The sequence below is a fragment of the Pteropus medius genome, unplaced genomic scaffold, assembly GCF_902729225.1.
Source record: "Pteropus medius unplaced genomic scaffold, Ma_sr-lr_union100, whole genome shotgun sequence".
NCBI classification, from domain to species: domain Eukaryota; kingdom Metazoa; phylum Chordata; class Mammalia; order Chiroptera; family Pteropodidae; genus Pteropus; species Pteropus medius.
This window is the reverse complement of record NW_024354503.1, coordinates 426442-445568: the sequence shown is the minus strand read 5'-3', so window position 1 is coordinate 445568 and position 19127 is coordinate 426442. Positions and strand designations below refer to the sequence as shown.

Below are 19127 nucleotides of genomic sequence, written 5' to 3'. Positions count from 1 at the left end.
GTTGGGATGGCCTGGTCGCAAACGCCAAGAACGCTCAGCCTGATGAGGAGCATGGAGGGCTCCTTAGTAACATGTGGGCGGGGGGCTCTCAAGGAGTCTGAGGCCTGCACGTGTGTGAAAGCATTCGGCAGAGGTGGGGAGGGTCAGGAGGTCTTGCGCATGCACGCTCCTTGTGTGTTCGATGTGTGACGAAGCTCGCCGCCCTAGATTGCAGAGCATGTCTGCGTCTTCCTGGAAGATTTCTTTCTCTGAGGTTGCTGAGTGCAAGCAGGAGAGCAGGGGCCAGGGCAGAACCTGGGACTACCTGCAAGAAGAGTCTAGGCCAGCCCCTCTGCCTTTCTTCCACACAGACTGTCAACATGAAGACCCTCCTGCTGTTGGCCATGACCATGGCCTTTGGTATGAGTGAACCCTGACCTCTGGCCGCAGGGAAGTCACCGGGGAGGGTGGGGGGAAGCACCCTTATTCCCAGCTTTCCTTCCCATTGTGGTAGGCTCTCTCAACGGGCTGGAGAGAGGCCATGGGAGGATGGGGAGTGGCAGAGAGAGGCAGAGGACACAGCGCCAGGCTCCTCACAGATGACCTCCTTCCAGCCGTGCTGCAGACCCACGGGGATTTGCTGCAGTTCCGGAAAATGATCCATTTGTTGACAGGAAGAGAACCTGTGTTCAGTTATGCCTTCTATGGTTGCTACTGTGGCTTCGGCGGCAAAGGGTCACCCAAGGATGCGACAGGTCGGTGAGACCACCCAGCCCTCCCCTCCCTCTGCCCACCTGTAACCCCCATAGGGCTGGAAGCTGCAAGGGAAGTGCTGATGCCTCATCTTCACAGAGCCCTAGGAAGTCCCGGCTGGAAAAAGTAGCCAGTGCATTTGAAACTGTGCTCTGGACTATTGCAAACTCAAGGTCAAGGGGGCAAGACCACCCAGCACCAGGCTCCCTGGAGCTGTGAGGAGGCGGCCCCAGCAGTGTCTTCTCGTCACAGGTGCTGTGCTACCCACGACTGTTGCTGCTACGACTGGCTGGCGAAGCGCGGCTGTGGCACCACGTTTCTGAGCGACAAGCATGAATATGAGAGTAGGAATACACAGATCCTCGGTGGTAAGAAAGGGTCATTCGATTCCACCCAGTCTCCTTTGTTTATTTTACTGAGCGTCCCATTGTGCCAGGCACTGTGCTGGCTCCAGAGATCGAGATGCAACGAGGTCTTATCCCTGCCTCAAGTTGCTCGTAAGCAAGTGAGAGGTAAAGAAAATGAAAACACAACATAAGAGACTCCAAGAGGAAGTCAGTAAAAGGGCAGGGCCCTGAACACGGCCTGAGGCTCCTGAAGGTGGGGACCTCCAAGCTGAGTCTTCAAGGCTATGCAGGCGTCAGGGAAGAGGAGGGTTTGGGGACATTCCAGCAAGAGGACTCAGCAGTGTCGAGGGGACCTAGTGGAACCGTAACGATTCTGTGGGTGAGGAGGAGATGGAGCGGTGAGAGAGGATGCTGGAGGGATGAGAAAGGGCTGGGTCAAGCCCAAGGCCATATTATTTTTAGATTATGTCCTGATGCTCATAGCAAAGGAGCGACATGATAAGATTTGGGATTCAGAGGACGCACCCAGGCTGCAGGGTAGGTGCAGACGGATGCAAGGGCGGAGCAGTGAGATTGCCGGAATGCAGACAAGCAGTAACAAGAGCTTGGCATGTGACAGCGGTGGTCAGGATGGAAGGGCTGGGCAGTGACATTAAGATGCATTTGAAGTAGAATCAGTGAGCTTGGCGATTGACTGGGTAGGGGGGATAAGGAGCTGTTGAGCGGGTATATGACTGTGTGGCTGGAGCCCTGGAGGAGCGCCTGGTGGGTGAGGGGAGGAGGAGTTTTATTTAGAGCATGTCGAGTTTAAAAGGTTTCCAGGACCCCCGGGGAGATGCGCAGCCCATAGCTGGATATAGGAACTCGCAGCTCCAAGGAGGGGTCTGGACAGATGCAGGAGTCGGCGGCAGAGAGCTAAGAGTTGGATGTGCTCATACATTTGATGTTTGGAGGCCCAGAGAGAAGACGGAGGAGGAGGGGTGGTCAGAGAGGGAGGAGGAGAGCTGAGAGAGAAGGTCCAGGAGCTGACAAAGAGGTGATTAACAGCAGCCACTTTAACAGAGGGGTCTCCGGGATAAGGGCTGAAAAGCCACCTTGGATTTAGAGGTAGAAAGACCCCTGAGGACCTCAGTGCGGGCTGTTCACATGCAGTGTGAGGGCAAAGCCAGATCAGAGTGGGTTGGGGAGTGAGCAGGAAGTGAAGCTGAGACAGTTAAGTGTAGACACCATTCCGGAGAAAGTCTGACTCTGAAGGGGAGGGGAGAGCTGGGTGGTCACTGCATGGGTTTACCCAGTGCCCACAGGCAGCAGATCCACCGTGGGATTCGGAGAAAGCACAGGCTCTCACCCAACAGCCTGCGTTCTTTAAGATGGGAAGTTATGTCTCTCTATCGTGACCTCTCTGTAGGGTCATGTTTCTTTAGCAGGCTTATAAGCAATAAGACGCCCAGCTAAAAGAGGCTCGGATACTGGGGAAGTCTGACTCTCGCATAACAGAAGTCTGGAAGAGGGCAGTGCTAGGGCTAGAGCAGCTTCTCAACTGCGGCGTCAAGGACCCAGCCTTCTCCCAATCTGCTCTGCCATGTCGGCAATGTGATACCAAGACACATGTTGCAGCTCCAAGCCTCTTGGCCTCATCCTGAAAAAGAGGCTTTCCTTTAGGAGGAAATTAAACCTTCCCAAAGGCCCCAGGTGACTTCCCTTTCTGGAGCACTGGCCATGTGCACAAGGTCAGGTGCAACCAGAGACCCATCATTGCAAAGGTGAAAGGGATGACCATGACTGGCTCACACCAATCATGACCCATCCCCAGGCCCCAGGGGCTGGAGCTTTGCACCTGGACACACCTGTTAACAAGAAGAAAGAAACAGTGGCTGTCAGGAAGGCGTTTCACAGAGTCTCCTGGTGCTTGGCTGCTGGCGTCCCCATCAGACTGGGTCCTGCCTTCCCAAGGACAGAAGAAATTCTGTCTCTTCATAAGTCAGAAACACTTGAAGGATAGGTGCTTGTCTCAGACTAGAAGTTTCTGGAGGACAGGGACTGTGCCTTCTACCCCAAGGTTCCCACGAAGAGCCATAGACTATTAACAACCCCCACCCCATTCAGTGTTTATTTTCTTGTGATTTCAGCAAAACAGGACTATGGTAGGAGACAACTGTGCCAACTGATAAAGTGGCTGCCTTCTGTTTTGCAAGAAACCAGAAAACCTATAATAAAAAGTATCAATACTACAATAAGCAGTGCACTGGGAAGGCCCTCAGGTGCTGAGAGTCCCCTAACCCTGGAAGCCTCACCACACCACGCAATGCTGAATTTCCTTCTCTAGCTCCTCCCCACCGGCAATGAAGGAAACACCCCTCGCCCATCCTAGAGACAAGCCAGGAACTCTTTGATCCCCAGATAGAAGGCTTCTACCCAGAATGAGAAGCCCTGGGCGTGCATGCCTGGCCCCTTTTCCCCCTCCTCCTTGGGCAGTAGGAGGATTCCCTATTTCCACTGATCTCCAAGTCCAGCTTCTTGTTTAGCACTTGTTTAGCAGCACCAGCTACTGTCCCGGGGTCTCTTCTGAATAAAGCAATTCATTGGCAAACTGTGTGTGAGTGTGTGTGTGTACACGCACTGCCCCAGGCACTGCTGGTGTGCCAACAAACTGGTAAAAGGCAATATCGTAGAAGGGGTTAAAAAATACAGAGGCTGGAGTGAGACTGGCTGAGTCGAATCCCCCAGCGCCACCTCCCTAAGCCTTCGTTCCCTCCTCTAAGCGGAGATAGCTTTGGTACCCACCGTATGGGCTTGTTGGAGAACTAAAAGAGATACCGAATGTGAAGCACTGGGTTGGGCATGTCCGCATGTGTCATTATTATAACAAGCGAAACCCAGCCCTCCATTCCTCCCCTTTCCTGGGTGAGCGTAGCTCCTGCTGGCCTGTTTGAGGGAGAACAGAACCCGTTGGTCTCCATGTTTTGGGGAGCTGTAGTTCACATCCTCCACGTGGTACGTTCTTCTCCTATGTTGCTATCCCGGGGAAGATGGGTCCATAGAATGTGCTGGCCACCAGCTGGATCCTGGGGCAGCATCCCCTCACCCAGAGCCCACTTCCTGGGCTGCAACACGTTCAGTCTCACAGAGCCCAGAGCTCAGAAGGGCACTGCACCTAGTTGAATGCTATGCCCCGGCCATCTCGAAATTCTTAAAAACGTAGGGTCCCACATTTTATTTTGCACCGGGACTCATTAACTATGTAGCTCATCTTACCCTCACCTGGATGCTATTTCCCCTCCTGGTTCCGTTGGGATAGTCCCACCTGGACCAGCTACAGTCCCACCAGATGCTTTAAGAATCACCATCAGGGCTGCTGGGCGGAGAGCCCTGCAGAAAGGCACCCTGCCTACGGGGCATGGGTGGAAGCCGAACCTTCGTCCACGCACAGATCAGCAAGATCTGCACCGACCCAGAGGCAATGACTTTCTGTAATTCGCCTTCCCAGAAGGGATGCCCTTTTCCAGTTCTGCATGAAGAGGCTTCATTTGCTGGGGGTAGGTCTGATCATGTTCACGGTCACTCATAATAAGAGAAATGCAAATTAAAACTCCATTGAGATGTCATTTTTATTTATTAGAATGGATAAAAACTCCAAAAGTGTGACAACTTGCTCTATTAGCAAGGCTGCGTGGGGAAACCGGAACTCTCAAATGTAGCCGGTGGGAGGGCAAAACGCCCACAGAGGGTCAGTTGGCAAGATCTATTAAAATTATAAATGCATTTATCCTTTGGTCCAGTGACCCCTCTTCTAGAAATTTATGCTATGAAAGCACACACGCATGCGTGTGCGCACACATATCACACACAAGCACATGCACGGTGATTCATGAGAAATTTTTTTATTGCCACATTATTCTGAATTGGGTTGGAAATGACCCAAGTGTCCACATAGAGAGGACTAGTTAAATAAACAATGATACAGCCTCAAAATGGAATACAACTGTTTAATGAGGGAGGCGTCCTCTACTGCAGTATAGAACATCTCCAGGATGGCAGCAGGTGCAAAGAACAAGGTGGAGGGCAGTATAAACGGCATGCTACCTTTATGTAGGAAAGTGTGAAAATGTGAATATGTATTTGCTAATATTGCCGTAAACCTCAAGGAACACACAGGAAGTTTATTAAAATTAACTTACAGAGATCATGGCTGGCAGGGAAATAGGCGGGCGCAGATGAGATGAGAGGGAGATTTCTCAGTATATATCTTTAGCTCTTTGAATAGATTTCCTATTGAAAAGAAAATTAGCATCATCAAATACACAGAAATATTCCTCTCCCCACGACAGACACTAATTCTCAGAGACAATATAGTCTAATGCCGGGATTGACAGACTATGCCTGTTGACCAAATCTATCCACTGCGTGGTTTTGTACAGCTTACAGGCTAAGAATGGTTTTTACATTTTTTAATGGTTGAAAAAAATCAAAAGAAGGATAATATTTGACACGTTAAAATGACGCATGAACATTTCAGTGGCAATAGAATTTTATTGTGACATGGCCGTGATCTTCGGTTTACATGTTGTCTGTGACTGTTTCCATGCCACGAGAGAATTGGATAATTACAACAGAGAATGCACGGCCTTTTATAGGAAGAGTTTGCTGGCCCCTGGTTTCACCTGATGATTCTCCAAGTACTCCTGCTAAAAGATCAGGTTTGGTTTTTTGGTTTTTGTCCTTGATCTGTCTCAGATCGCTACTTTTGCAGAATAAAAACATACCCAATATGAACCCAAATGTTTTATTTGATTCAATGAATGTAAAATCATTCTGTCAAATTGCTTTGAAATTTCTAAATTTCTAAACACTCTCAGTTTCTATGTGTAGCTCACCACGTTCCACAGGAAACACAGCTCTGGACTGTGGACTCCACCTGGGGAAGCACTGGTTGAACCTGTACTGTGACAAATGCCCTTAACTGTTTCACGGTTAGCAATGAGTTTTTGCCCTTTGACTTAGAGTGAGTGTTTGTTATTTATTTGTTTATGTATTGCTATGCAGGTAGAGTCTTGTTTCCTGTCCTGCTACCCTTCAGGACACACTGGAGTGAAGATGGGACCCCATTACGCCTCAGTGATTGCTCTTCAATTTCCAGACGGAGGCTCTGAAATGTCCTTTTCAAAAAGCCATAATTAAATGCTTGCCAAGGGTGTTCTTTTCTTCCACATCGGTCCTGGGGAGGAAAAAGGCAATGGCTTCCTTGTTCTGTTACCTCCTTCCCTTCGGTAAGAACTTCGCACTTCCTAACTGAGTATTCTTCCCAGAATTTTTTCAGTGTAAGCCTTCGTGTGGAGAGCTTGAGAGGCCTTCTTCTACTGCTGAGAATATTTCTTTGACAACCTCACACTGAATAACAATTTAAAAGGATATAAAAATCTAGGTTGACTTTTTTTCTTCTATACCTTAGAAACATTCTTTCACTTTCTTGTCACATCTGGTATTGTTGATGAGAAGCCTGATACTGATCTGACTCTTACTCTGTGGTTGGTTTTCTGCCTTTCCCTTGGAAGCCTTTAGAATTTTCCTCTTTGTCTTAGAGGTTCTTAACTTTCACTACAACGGGTCTAGTTGTCAGTTTTTCGTTATCTGTCTTGTGTGCATCTTTAGGTTCTTTCACCGTTCTTTAAATATAAGAATTTTATATTCCTTATTTCTTTAAATATGCCCTTCATTTTTTTCCTCTCTCCTCCTAGGACTTACATTATCCAGATGTTGGCGCATTCATTCTCCGTATTTGTTAGATTTTCTTTTCTACTTTTATTTCTATTTGCTTTTTACAACTTAGATTTCTCGGTCTCAGCTGTGTCAGTCTTCAGCTAGCTATCCCATCTCAATGATTACGTTCTTCGTAACTAACATTGACACACAGGACTTTTTTAAAAAATGATTTCTTTTTCTTGAATCATATTGCTAATATCTTTCCTTACCTACTTAGGTATGTTTCCCATGCTTATTTAAATTTCTCGTTCAGCCATCCTGACAATTCTGTTTCAGATGATGCGTGTTGTCAAATACACTTCTTTTTCTTTAGTGTGTAGTTGTGTGCCTGAAGGTGGATTTTAGAGAGGGGAAGGGACGATTGCCATTTGCTGCCGTCTTGGGAAGGTGCTGTGGTCAGGATTTCATCACGAAATATCTGGAAAGTAGCAGCACTGACAGGAAGCTGCATCTTGAGGTTGAAATCAACCATCCCTCTAATTTGAGGGTGCAGTGGAGGAGGAAGTAATAAAGGATGAAATTAAAGAATAAATGCCTGAGGGCACCGAGCAGTCTGCATCATCTTCAGCAATTTCTCACCCCTGTTGGGTTTTTGAACAGCCCTAATATTACTTTCAGAACTTGAGCATCTCACCTCTGACTTCTGGGGTGAAGAGGCAAAGGGAGAGGAAGAAGAGAACATAAGAAGCTTCCTTCCAACCAACCCATCCAGTCCTTGCCTCTGCTCTAGGGCACGGCCAGCCCCTTCTCTCTCACGACCGTGCCCAGCAGCCGAGATCAGCTTCCTACCTCCTCGCAGGACCCTGCATAGGTTCTTTCGTTAGTTCTTCACACCCACACTTCCCCAAGATCTGTAGTTTTGCCAGATCGGTTTTGACGAGGGGAGCCGGCAGACTATGCCAGTTTGCAATCTTGGCAGGAGAAAAAGGGAAAGTATATGGTGTCATATCTTGTGTAGAATTTTAAAGCATATGCACAGAAATACTAAATATTTCTCAAGGAACCATACATCTAAATAAACAGTTGAAGGATCAGTTGGTAGTGGAGATAAAGGATAAAGGGAAAAATGAATATAATAAAACAAAATCAGTGTCTTGCACAAACTAAAGATAATGTGTTATAAAGAGAAACTGAAGTGCAATTGGTCAAACAATTGGTTGATTATAAATGCATTTATCCTTTGGTTCAGCATCCCTACTTCTGGAAATTTCCTCTGTAAATGCACATACACTCACACACACACACACACACACACACAGTGATATGTGAGCTATATGTAATTGACAGAGTGAAAATTCAAACCCAGGTCTGCCTTGATCCAAACTCTGTTTTTCCTTCTGTCCATGTTACAAAGCTTTACTGGGATGTCAGAGAATGCTAGCTGCCATAGCAGCTAGCTGAGCCTCAGGGTCCTAGTTTACACTATCTGGCCAGAATGAAATACCCATGTCTTAGTCATTGCTATCTCTGGGTTATATTAACAGAGATTGTATATAATCCAAAAATCATTTTGTCCTCAGTTTTAGAATGGTGTGAAACTGGTGCATCCTGCCTGATAGCAAGTTGAATAAGATCAGGTTCATTCTGAGTGGCCGAAAGGTGACTACCTGAGACTGAAAGTCTTCTATACATGGTGTAATGGGATATTAATTAAGTAACAAAATGAGTGAAGGGTGGGCTGGGAAAAACTCAAGAGTAGAAACCACACCTGCTTCACAGTTAGCTCGGGGCCTGGCTTGGGTGGAGTAAATGCTGAGGGCACAGGACACAGGCGAGGCTGCAAGAATCTGGGGAGACGCATAAATGGTGCCTAACACTGTCTACCCCTCGAGCCGCTCAGATCCACTCGAGCCTTCCCATCATGCCCAACTTCCACACTACAACCTGGGGCCTCTGTTATCTTGCGATAACAAGATGCCCACCTTTCTACGCTGAGAGAAAGGCACCAGGCCGGCGGGTCACAGAGACCCCCTCAAGATGCAGCCGAGAGCTCCTAAAAGACTTTCATCAGGAAGGTTAATGAAATAGCCTCAGTCCCTGCTGTTTCAGCTGCTTGCACGTTCTTAATGATGACATCCATCATCTCTTTCCTCTTACCCCCGTTTCAGATCTCCTTCATTCTCGGCCAAATACTTTGGCTTATTTCTTGCTCATGTGGCATATGTCACCTTCGCTGAAAAGAATGAACCTGGGCAAGCAACCCACACAGGTCCTGGAGGTGACTCAGAGCCCTTTGGGAGAGAAAACTGCAGCACAGGCACCCAGATCACGGTCTAGAAGGAGGACCGCCGGTTCCAGGCAGGCATGTCCCTTAGCCTGCAGGGTCCCCATCCCGGGACTGGGCCCTGGAGATCCAGGCCTAAGAAGGGTACCGCTACTCATCTTGGCTCAAGAAACTCTGAGAAGAGTCTCTAGGAGAAAAGGGTTTCTCCGGAAGAAAAGGCTGTTTCAGGAAAGGCTAACTTTTTCTAACAAAACAGCCTTTTTGCTAGTCACCTTCCCCAAAGCACATCTTTGCTTTATTTTCAATGCTTTTTTTGGCCAGGGAAGGGATGAGGCTTTTTTAGTGGTCTCTGGAGACCTTGAAAATCAAATCCAGACCATCTGAGCTTCCTACATTTAGTTCAAACTTAGCCCAGGAGACTTCTCAAGGGCAAAGCTACCGATAAATTCCATTCCTTAAGGGAAATAAATCACATCAACCACTTTCTACAGCAAGAAGGCGATGAAAGAGCCAGCTGGCTGACCGAGGGACTTTCCCACTTTTCAACTGGGTCATGGCCTGGGAGTCACTTCCATCCAAATACGACCATGATAGAGAAAAGGCTTCCAAAGCCGGGAGAGTGACAACAAAAGTGAAAACAGTGTGTCTCAACAACTCCCACTTCCTGGCACTTCGTGGCAGGTCCCAGGCCAAGCATTTTCAATGCATTTTCTCATTCAATTCTCTTAGCGATCCCATGAGGTAGATAATACCGTTTTTCCCAGTTTCCATTCATTCATTCAACAGGATATTTATTGAGCACTTTTAATGTTCCAGGCACAGAACCAGACACTAAGGATCCAGCAAAAGCCAGACGGGGAAGTTCCCTGTCTCTTGGCACTTTTAAGCCACAGGAAGGAGACAGATTCAAGCCAATAAACAAATTACAAGGGGGGGGGGGAGAGAGATGAGTATTAAGTAATACAAATAAAATAAAACAGGAAAAAAAGAGAGGATAGGGGTGAGGCAAGATATGTATTTGAGACAGAGCAGCCGAGAAAGCTGCTGCACAGAAGCCATTGAGATACCACGAAGGAGTCAGCTCTACCATGATAAAGAGAAAATCAATTCAGGCCGAGGGAACAGCTAAGACAAGGGCACAGAGGCAGGGCCGAGCTCGGTAAATGTGAGGACAGAACAAAGGAAATCGTAGTGCCCAACAGAAACGGAAAGAATCAAAAGAAGTTACAGTTACCAAGCAGGAGAGGAGAGGAAATGAAATCTGCTTAATTTTATCTGTGTGTGGAATCTCTTCTCCGGCAGATAAACAAGAAAAGAAAAAAGAAAAAGAAAAAGAAAGAAAAGTCCTAGGTATCGGGAATAAAATATGAGAAGAGATGCACAGCTATCAGGAGACTTTGAGAAATAATAATGTTATTATGCTTGTGCCTCTGGAAGCCCATAGTCTTTACCTTACACAAGTCAATAGTTTTCTTTTATTGTTTAAACTAGTTTGAGTTGGGTTTTCTGTTACTTGCATTAAAGGCATCCTAATGATTTGTATCCATTCTTATGCTTAATATTTTTCAAGTTCCCTGGTGCAGTAGGTATATTAATTTCACTGCACACCAAATAAATGAAGGAGTCGAGTGGACTCTCTCTTACCACGCATGACAGAGCTTGAAATTGTAGCAAAAGTAGTATTTCAGGATATGGAACTGGCACCCACTTGTTTCCAGGTGTTCGAAGAGCTCCGGCTCTTATTGCTTCCCCTGGGGCCAACCCTGGCTCCCTAAGGCTCTCCCCACTCTCTCCCCTGACCCACCCATGGTCTAGACCAGCACCGCCCAATAGTACCTTCTGCAATGATGGACATAGTCTATATCTGTGCTGTCCAGTATAGTAGCCACTAGCCACATGTGGCTGCTGAGGAGATGAGAAATGTTGCATGTTCCTATGGGATACATCTTTCAACAGGATGTTTCTAAAAAACAAATTGCAAATCATGCACCAAGTGAACGCAGTGGCCCTCACCGGAAAGAGAGACGTTGGTCTTCCTCTTTCAAACTCTCTCCTCCCTTTTGACCCACACTCTCCTGGTTTTTCTCTTGACTCACTGGATCAGTTGTTCTCCATCTCCACTGTAGGCCTCTTCCTTTACTTGACCAAAGCTTCCCGCTGGGATTGGCCCTGGGCCCTCTTCCTAAGCGGAATGTGGACGCAATGGCTGGCACTCAAGCAATCATTGAAACAGCAGAGCAGCCAGATTGAGGACACCTGGTCCTCGATGACTGTGGACTTACTTTTACACTCAGGACTGGCTACTTCCAGACTTCCTTTCTGCGAGAAATAAATGTCCATCTTGTTTCAGCCATCATTATTTAGAGTTTCTATCATTCACAGCTGAACCTAATCCTGATACACCACCTCAAACCCAAATCTAAAAATCCATTCCATATTGCTTCCTGTTTCATGTTCAGCCTCATTGTCCAGGACAGCCTTCTAGAGGTTCTGCAATGAGTTCCAATGACACCAGAAAGATACACCAATTACAAATTCCAACAGTAAAGCACCCCATATTTGAATATGAACTCTCTGCCATTCACATTCCCAGGAAGAAAGTATTGTTGTCCCTAGGTATCCATGGGGGATTGGTTCCAGGACCCCCACAGATACCAAAATCTGTAATGCTCAAGTCCCTTATATAAAATGGTGTATTATTTGCATAGAACGTACACACATCCCCACATCCTCCCATATACTTAAATCATCTCTAGATTACTCATAGTACCTAATGCAATGTAAATGCTATGTAAATAGTTGTTATACTGTATTGTTTAGGGAACAATAACGAAAAAAAAGTCTGTACATGTTTAATTCAGTACAGAGGCAACTATCATAAATAAGCCTCACTACATAGTACATGTCAGCAACAACGTAACGTAACATTTTTTTTCAAACGCTTTTGACCCACAGTTGATTGGATACAGAGGGCTGACTGTAAAATCTGAAGATTACCCTAATTCATTTATTCTAAAATGCACCATTTTCCCCCGCTCCTCATCTTAGTGCAATCCAGATGCATCTTAAAATCAATGTCATTTTACAATTGTCTGACAGGTAGCATCCTTGACCTAGTTGTATAAAAACCTTCTGCTGACCACATCAGAAAAGATCACAGAAGAACCAGCATCAAAGCATATTAGATTAAAGAGAATATGATTTTATCATGCAAGCCAAAATCTAAGAGAATTATGGTTCAAAATGTATCCTGCCCAATTCCTCATTGGCTCAGTCTCAGCTGAAGGATTCAAGATCTCATTTTTCCTTTTATGTTTCTAAACAGTCCCCTAATATCTCAGACTTTCTCTTGAGTCAGTGGTTCTCCAACTGGACTGAGCATCGGAATTACCTGGAAGGCTTGTGAAAATGAGCTCCAGGGCCCTCCCCTTAGAGTTTCTGGTTCAGTCTGTCTGGAGTGGGGCCTGAGATTTTGCCACTATTCTATGAAAATCTCTTCCCTGAGTTAACCTGCTCTTCTCCCTTTATTTTGTTTTCCTTCCTGTTCAGATTAAAAACAAACAAACAAAAAGCCTGAGGCATACTTCTCAAAAATTCTGGCTCCTTTTTTAATTTCCAGAGCAATCCTGATCCCTTGAGATTGCATCATTTTATACCTCACTATACGCAGATGGCATGTTATGTTTATATTAAGAGTGCTCACTCCTTTTCTATCTTTTTTCTCTGTTATAAAATCTACCATCTTTCCATGGGTGAATCCAGCATTTGATGTGACTTCTGTAATTAATAAATTATAAAAGCTAATATGAGACTTCAAGTGTAATTGACCACATTGGACAGGTCATCGAAATCCAAGGTTGATCCCTTTCCAGAGGGAGGATGGAGTTTAATCTCAGCATTCTTGACATTTTGGGCCAGGTCATCCTCTGTTGTGGTGGCTGTCCTGAGCATTATTTGGCAGCATCCCTGTCCAGCACCCACTGGATTCCAGTAGCGTCCTCCCAATTGCGACAACCAAATACATCTCCAGACATTGCCCTTGGCTCTGAGGCCCCCTAAATGGAAAGGAATCGGGGTAGTCCATCTTTGCCAATCACATAAGCCTTTAAATGCTAAAAGCTACAACCCCCACACTGTAGAGCAGCACTTCTGTAAAAGTAACGTGCCTGAAAATCACCCAGAAAATCTGGTTAAAATGCAGATTCTGATTCAAGAAGTCTGTAGCGGGACCTATCTGGGTATTCAAAGAATGTTCCAACCCAAACTAAGTAAGTCAGAGTCTGCATCTAAGCAAAATCCCCAGGTGATTTCATATGCATATTAAAGTTTGAGAAGCACTACCCTATAAAAACACACTTGAATTTAGCTTAAGCTAAAGTCTGCCTGCAGACATGGTTAAAGAAACACAGGAAATGCAGAAAATCATTGTTCTGCCCCCAGGGACTTGCTTAGGGCAGCGTCTTTCCCTGTAATGGATCCTTACCTCAGTCGTGCATGTTGCCTGACACTCCCACAGTTCACAGCCCTCCGCCCTCAGGTATCTGCTTAAGATCCCTGCTATCCCCCTGCACTGTGCTAAGAGTCCCCTTCTAAGAAGTTCAAGGTCAAGTTGATATAACCTACTGCACTAAGGCCTACATGGCCGTTCTTATGTTAAGTCCCTCCCCACGAACCCATCCATGTCTGCTAAGATTATCACCTGAAGCTCTACCTGCGTGGAAATTGCCTCAAATGCCACTTGCGTTTTGACTCCCTTGTTCTCCTTACCTATTTCTTGAGTTCTTAGCTGACATTAGATTTGGGTTTGGGAGGCAAGGTCATTAAATAATATTTATTCCCTTCTCATATAAGTAGTTTTTGTAATGAACTTTCAACTCTGTCTCTCATTAACCCAGACCCAGAAGAACATCTTATCTGACTAATTTTGTTTTAATATTCTGAAACATCTTTAAAACAAATACTATAGAATTTTATTTCTACCTCTCCCATGCCACCCATCACTTTCTACTGAGAGTTAAAGTTATTTCTGCACCTGTTTATCTCCTCTTTAGTGCCAAAATCTTAGAGGAGAGGCTACATATCTGATTTGTTTTTGTACCAGAACAAAACCTTGCATGCAAGAAATGCTCAATAAACATTTATTAGTGAATGGTAACGACTGTTTATACTGTGCCCTTTGGTCCATTTTATTATTAATTAGGCAATCCCTCCATTCCTAGGTGTGACACAGAGCCTAGTTCTGTGGGTCAGCCCGCCCTGATCGGACGGACCCTTCTCTCGTATTGGAACTCTAAAACTGTATCTTGCAGATCTTATGCCATGTTGTCTTATTTGCTGATTGATTTTTCCGCCAGCCTTTGGTTAACATTTGAAGTCACTTATCTTATTTTCTTTCATCTGTTTTTGGATCACCTTTGTTCCAGTATCTCAGCAGCTAAGGACTTGATTGACAAATTAATTCAGATCTTGATCTGGAAATGTTTTCTGTCTAACATCAACGTATAACAAGGTGACCTTCAGTGAGAAAAAAATGAGAAAGGGATGGGCCCGAGCTTGGCTGTCATGTGTCACTCATGGTGTGATTTAACATTGACTAGTCTAGACTTGGGAAATGTGATAATGAAGATGATGGGGATAAGGAAGAAGAGGGGGAGTCATAAGTATGATTTCTCCCACGATACTCGAGTACAAGAAATGTCACATTGGAAAAAAAAAAAGAAAAGAAAAGAAAGAAATGTCACATTGCTTTAACTTTCCAAATCACATCAGTTTGGCTCACTTAACCCAGGTTGGTGAGCGGTGTAAGTAAAATTTAGGAAAGTCTTTCCCCCCTCCCTTGAAGTCATATAGTAGTGCTGAGGATTTGTCCAGCCCAGAACATTTGGGAAAGAGTCCTGGTACACTGTGATCGCACTTCCTAGTGATCACTTGACCCATTGGTAAGGCTGGAGCTATACTCTTGTTAAGCCACAGTTGATCCCACGGATATTTGTTGAGGTTTCCAACCACAGCACCTGCTGTTTGGCTCCCCTCTATATGCCACCCAAACATCCCCTGAGTACAATTAGGATGGGATTTCTGCCACACATGGAAACCTCCTGGATTAGTCGAGATCCTTCTCACTTTCAAATGATTGAACCCAGTCAAACTAAAGTAAGTCACAAAGAATTTGTCAGCTCATATAATATCAAGGTTTAGAGTGGAAGTCAAACAATGTCGAATCAAAGAATCTATCATCTATCTATCTATCTATCTATCTATCTATCTATCTATCTATCTATCTACATATCTATCTAATCTATCATCTATCTCTGCCTCCCTCAACGTATTGGCTCCATTCTACAGGCAGGTTTTTCCATGTAAACAAGATAAATGGTCACTAGAAGCTCTAGGCTTGCATGGTCTTTATAGCTCAAGATCCAAAGAATAGGGAGATCCACAAATCAAATCTAATGAAAGATTCTGATTGGTCCAGTTTAGGTGCCTACTCCCAGAAATAGCCTTGTGGCCAGGAGAAACAGAGGACTGTGCTTGGACATCTTGGGTCACGAGTTCTACCCTTGTAGTGGAAAGTGCAGGGCACCTTGAGAGACGACCCCTACAGGGTCACATGGAACTGAAGAAGGGGTTGTTTTCCAAAGTAAAATCTGGCTATTACCAACAAAATGGAGAGGAGGTATTGATACAAACCCTTCCCACTACAACACACACACACACACACTTTACACACAACTGTTCACATCACACATTCATATTAACACATAGAAAAGAATGCTAATTTTGGGGTATCCAATATGTTCCTCCTCCCCCACCATATCACCACCACTACACTCCTAGTAAAAAAATCAGAGGACTTTTCCCTATTTCAGCAAGATGTCTAGGAATAATTAGGGCAATTAGTATGGACTTTAATGCTCAAGATAAAAGAACTCTTCAAGCCTGGCTCTCTACCCACTGATCTGAAAGCAGAATCTACTGAATGACAAACCCAGCCCACATGTATAGAGATGTTTATCGTCTTGTTTGTAAATATGAACAGATAATCAAGGACCACCGTAAATGCAAAATGAAGGAGGTCACCGTAAACAAGGAGGGGCATGATCCAGAAGAAATAGAGACTATTCAGGAAACAGAGGATAATTTTTTAAATTCTCTAATTGTTAGCCTCAGAAAGATTCAAGAAAATAATGCATTCATAAAGCGTAAGGAAGTTATGTTAAAATGATAACTAAAGAGCACAAAAGAGCTCTTGGAAATTTCAAGAAAATAGATTGCTGGAATTTTTTTAATCAAGGAAGGATTGAAAGATAAAGTCTAGATAAGTCTCAGAAATTAGAACAAAAAGACTATAAAAAAAGAAAATATAACCAAAAAGATAAGAGACTCAGAAAACTAATCTAGAAAATCCAATGCTCAACTTATAGAAAATTGAAAAAGAGAAAACGGAACAAAAGAAATTCTCAAAGAAACATGAGAATTCAGAGCTAAAGACTAATAGTCCACAGATTGAATGACCTCACTAAGTGCCTAGAATATCAGATGGAGAAAAGACTTCTACCAAGCCACATCTCTATAAAATTTTAGACCCTTAATGAATAAGGGATCCTAGAAAGAGGGGAGAATAAACAGCTATCCACAAAGGGACAAGAATCAGGCAGAGGGTTAAATTTGGTCTAAGGGCCACAGTTTGCCAACTCCTGGGCCAGAGTTCTACATCCAGAAAAAGTACGAGACAACCAAGATATTTGGGGACATGGAAGAATTTAAAAGTCTGTTTCTTTTTTTTAGAAAATTAACTGAGAATGCATTCCAATAAAATAATAAGGTAAGCTAAAGTGAAAACGTAAAGTCCAAAATACAGTCACAAAAATAATAAAAAGAATCCTAGAATGAATGACAGCTATGTCTGATAGAAATCTAATGCCAGTCTGAGCTTCCTTCTAATTTACAAGGAATATCCTGATGCACTCCTGGACCCCAAGGAACTTCATTGAAGTTGAAATGCTGTATATTCACCATCCTGCCATTCAGGTGTGTCAATTACACGAACCAAACAAGACCTTCATGGGTTATAGGCCCATTTTCTTTCTGGTGCTCTGAGATCTCATCACCTCATCCAATGACTACTTGTCATGACGGCCCCAATCATTTTGCCCCTAGTGATTGTTTACTGCCTCCTGACTGCGCCTCCCTGGGCATCCCTCAACTCCACTGAAATAATTTCATTAGCAGCCCCTCCCACCAGCATTGCTGGCCAAGAAAGAAAATCCCAAAACAGCCTTTTGAAAAATTATGGCGCTCTCCTCATCAGTCAGGTTCTCAGAGTGAGAGTGATGGAAGAGGAAGCTGGACCTTCTCAGGGGACAGTGAGAGGGTGGGTGGGAGGTGGGGTGCACAGGAGAGATACAATCAGGAATTATGTCTCCTCAACATGTCTCATTCTTACCCCAAGGGGAAGACAATGAGTCTAGCTTGACACGTCATGTGATGTGGACCAGCATTTAAATTAGCCAACCCAAGCAACATTAGACTCAACGGGGATGCCCAAATTAGCACACTGAATTGAAGAACCTTGGGCCAGGGATCCACAGTAATACGTCTAACCTGACCTAAAATTTTATTCTAGATGAAGGAACCTCAACGTCTAACCTCACAATTTCTCCCCAGATTTTTGATAGCATGAATTAGCAAATTCCTTCAATTCCTTCTGGGATAACTCTTCTGTTTCTTGCTCTAGAAATCCTAAGCTTGAGCTTGCTGTTTATTCACATTTGTTCATCAAATACTTAAGTGCCAGGCATTGTTCTAGGGACTGGGGACAGAGCAGTGCACAAGACAGTGCCTGCCCTCAAGGAACTCATATTTTATTAGAGGAGAACAGAAGAAATAAACAAGAAACATGTGATATGGATGGTGCCATGTTTTATAAATATCTCTTTCTTTAATTAACCTAATTCTGTCAAAGCAACCATCCCACCATAAGGTCTCCTCATTCCTCATCCCCTTTCAATTGTTGATGGCAGCTACCATCCAGTCACCCAAGTTTTGCCTTGGTGAGCAGGTGGCTGTTTAGCGACTGTGAGTACTGTGGGTGGCTGGCATGCCAAATCATGGTCTCATCTCTGCCCACAAACCAATCCCAGACTCCCTAATTTCCTTCAGGGGCTGTTGCCTATAACCTTCTTCCTGGTATAATTTCCATATCAATTAAAGATCTTTGCAAGCTACAGAAATTTATTCTAGCTAACCAAAGCCAAAAAGGAACTTAGTGAAAGGAAGCATGGTGACTCAGGAATTAGAAAAAAGAGCTGATCCAGCAGGTCTTGGGAGGGACAGGATGCAAGGAGTCTCAGTAGCAGAACCTTATGAATAGTCTCTTTAGGATGCTGAGGACAGAATGCTCTGCTCCGTTTGCCTTAAGCTACTTTCATCTCCTGCTGACGGATGTGATTCCCAGGAGAGAGTCTGATTGGCTGTTTTGGGTCATGTATCTGTTTTGAGGGTGGGGCCTCATTGTGATTGGCAATTTCACTAGGACCATATAGAATGAGAGAAGGCAAAATGGGATGATATCAAAGGAGGGGAGAAGGGATTCTGAGCAGTGAAAAGCAAAAATTCCCATAGGACTTCAGAGCTTGTGGAGCTCTAGCCACAGCCCCTACTGCATTTCCCTCCTTGGGGATATCACCAGCTGGACCCTTTTTACTCTTCAAGGCCCCAGCTCAGGTAGGACAGCAGCTCTCCTTGATGCCATCCAGGCGGAATGAATTGTCCCTCCTCAGTGGCCCCTTGTGCTTTATACACACACATCTCTTATAGCCGCTCACACATTTGCTTTTCTGTCCATTGGGGCCAACGCAGTCTTTTCATCTTGGCAATCAACACAGTGTTAGAACTCTTAATGTTTGCTCAATTGAATGTGTGGAATTCATCTCTCTCTTTGTAAGGACTTGGTGGGCATTAATTTGCACCTGTTTGGGGTATCGCCAGGCAATGCTGAGGTGTTTGCTGCTGCTCTGGCAACGCCTCCATTTGTGTTGCAAGACCTGCTGGGAGCACCAGAG

The 19127-nt window shown here is 44.8% G+C and overlaps 1 protein-coding gene across 1 annotated transcript; it reads left to right on the top strand.

Annotated features, from left to right (window-relative positions):
• The first annotated feature begins 359 nt into the window (after positions 1 to 359).
• PLA2G2A (phospholipase A2 group IIA) lies at positions 360 to 3347 on the top strand. Its single transcript, XM_039854809.1, is given in 5 exon segments — positions 360 to 399; positions 594 to 738; positions 985 to 1100; positions 3209 to 3241; positions 3244 to 3347. Coding segments are annotated over 5 exon segments (438 nt in total).
• Positions 3348 to 19127: the final 15780 nt, after the last annotated feature.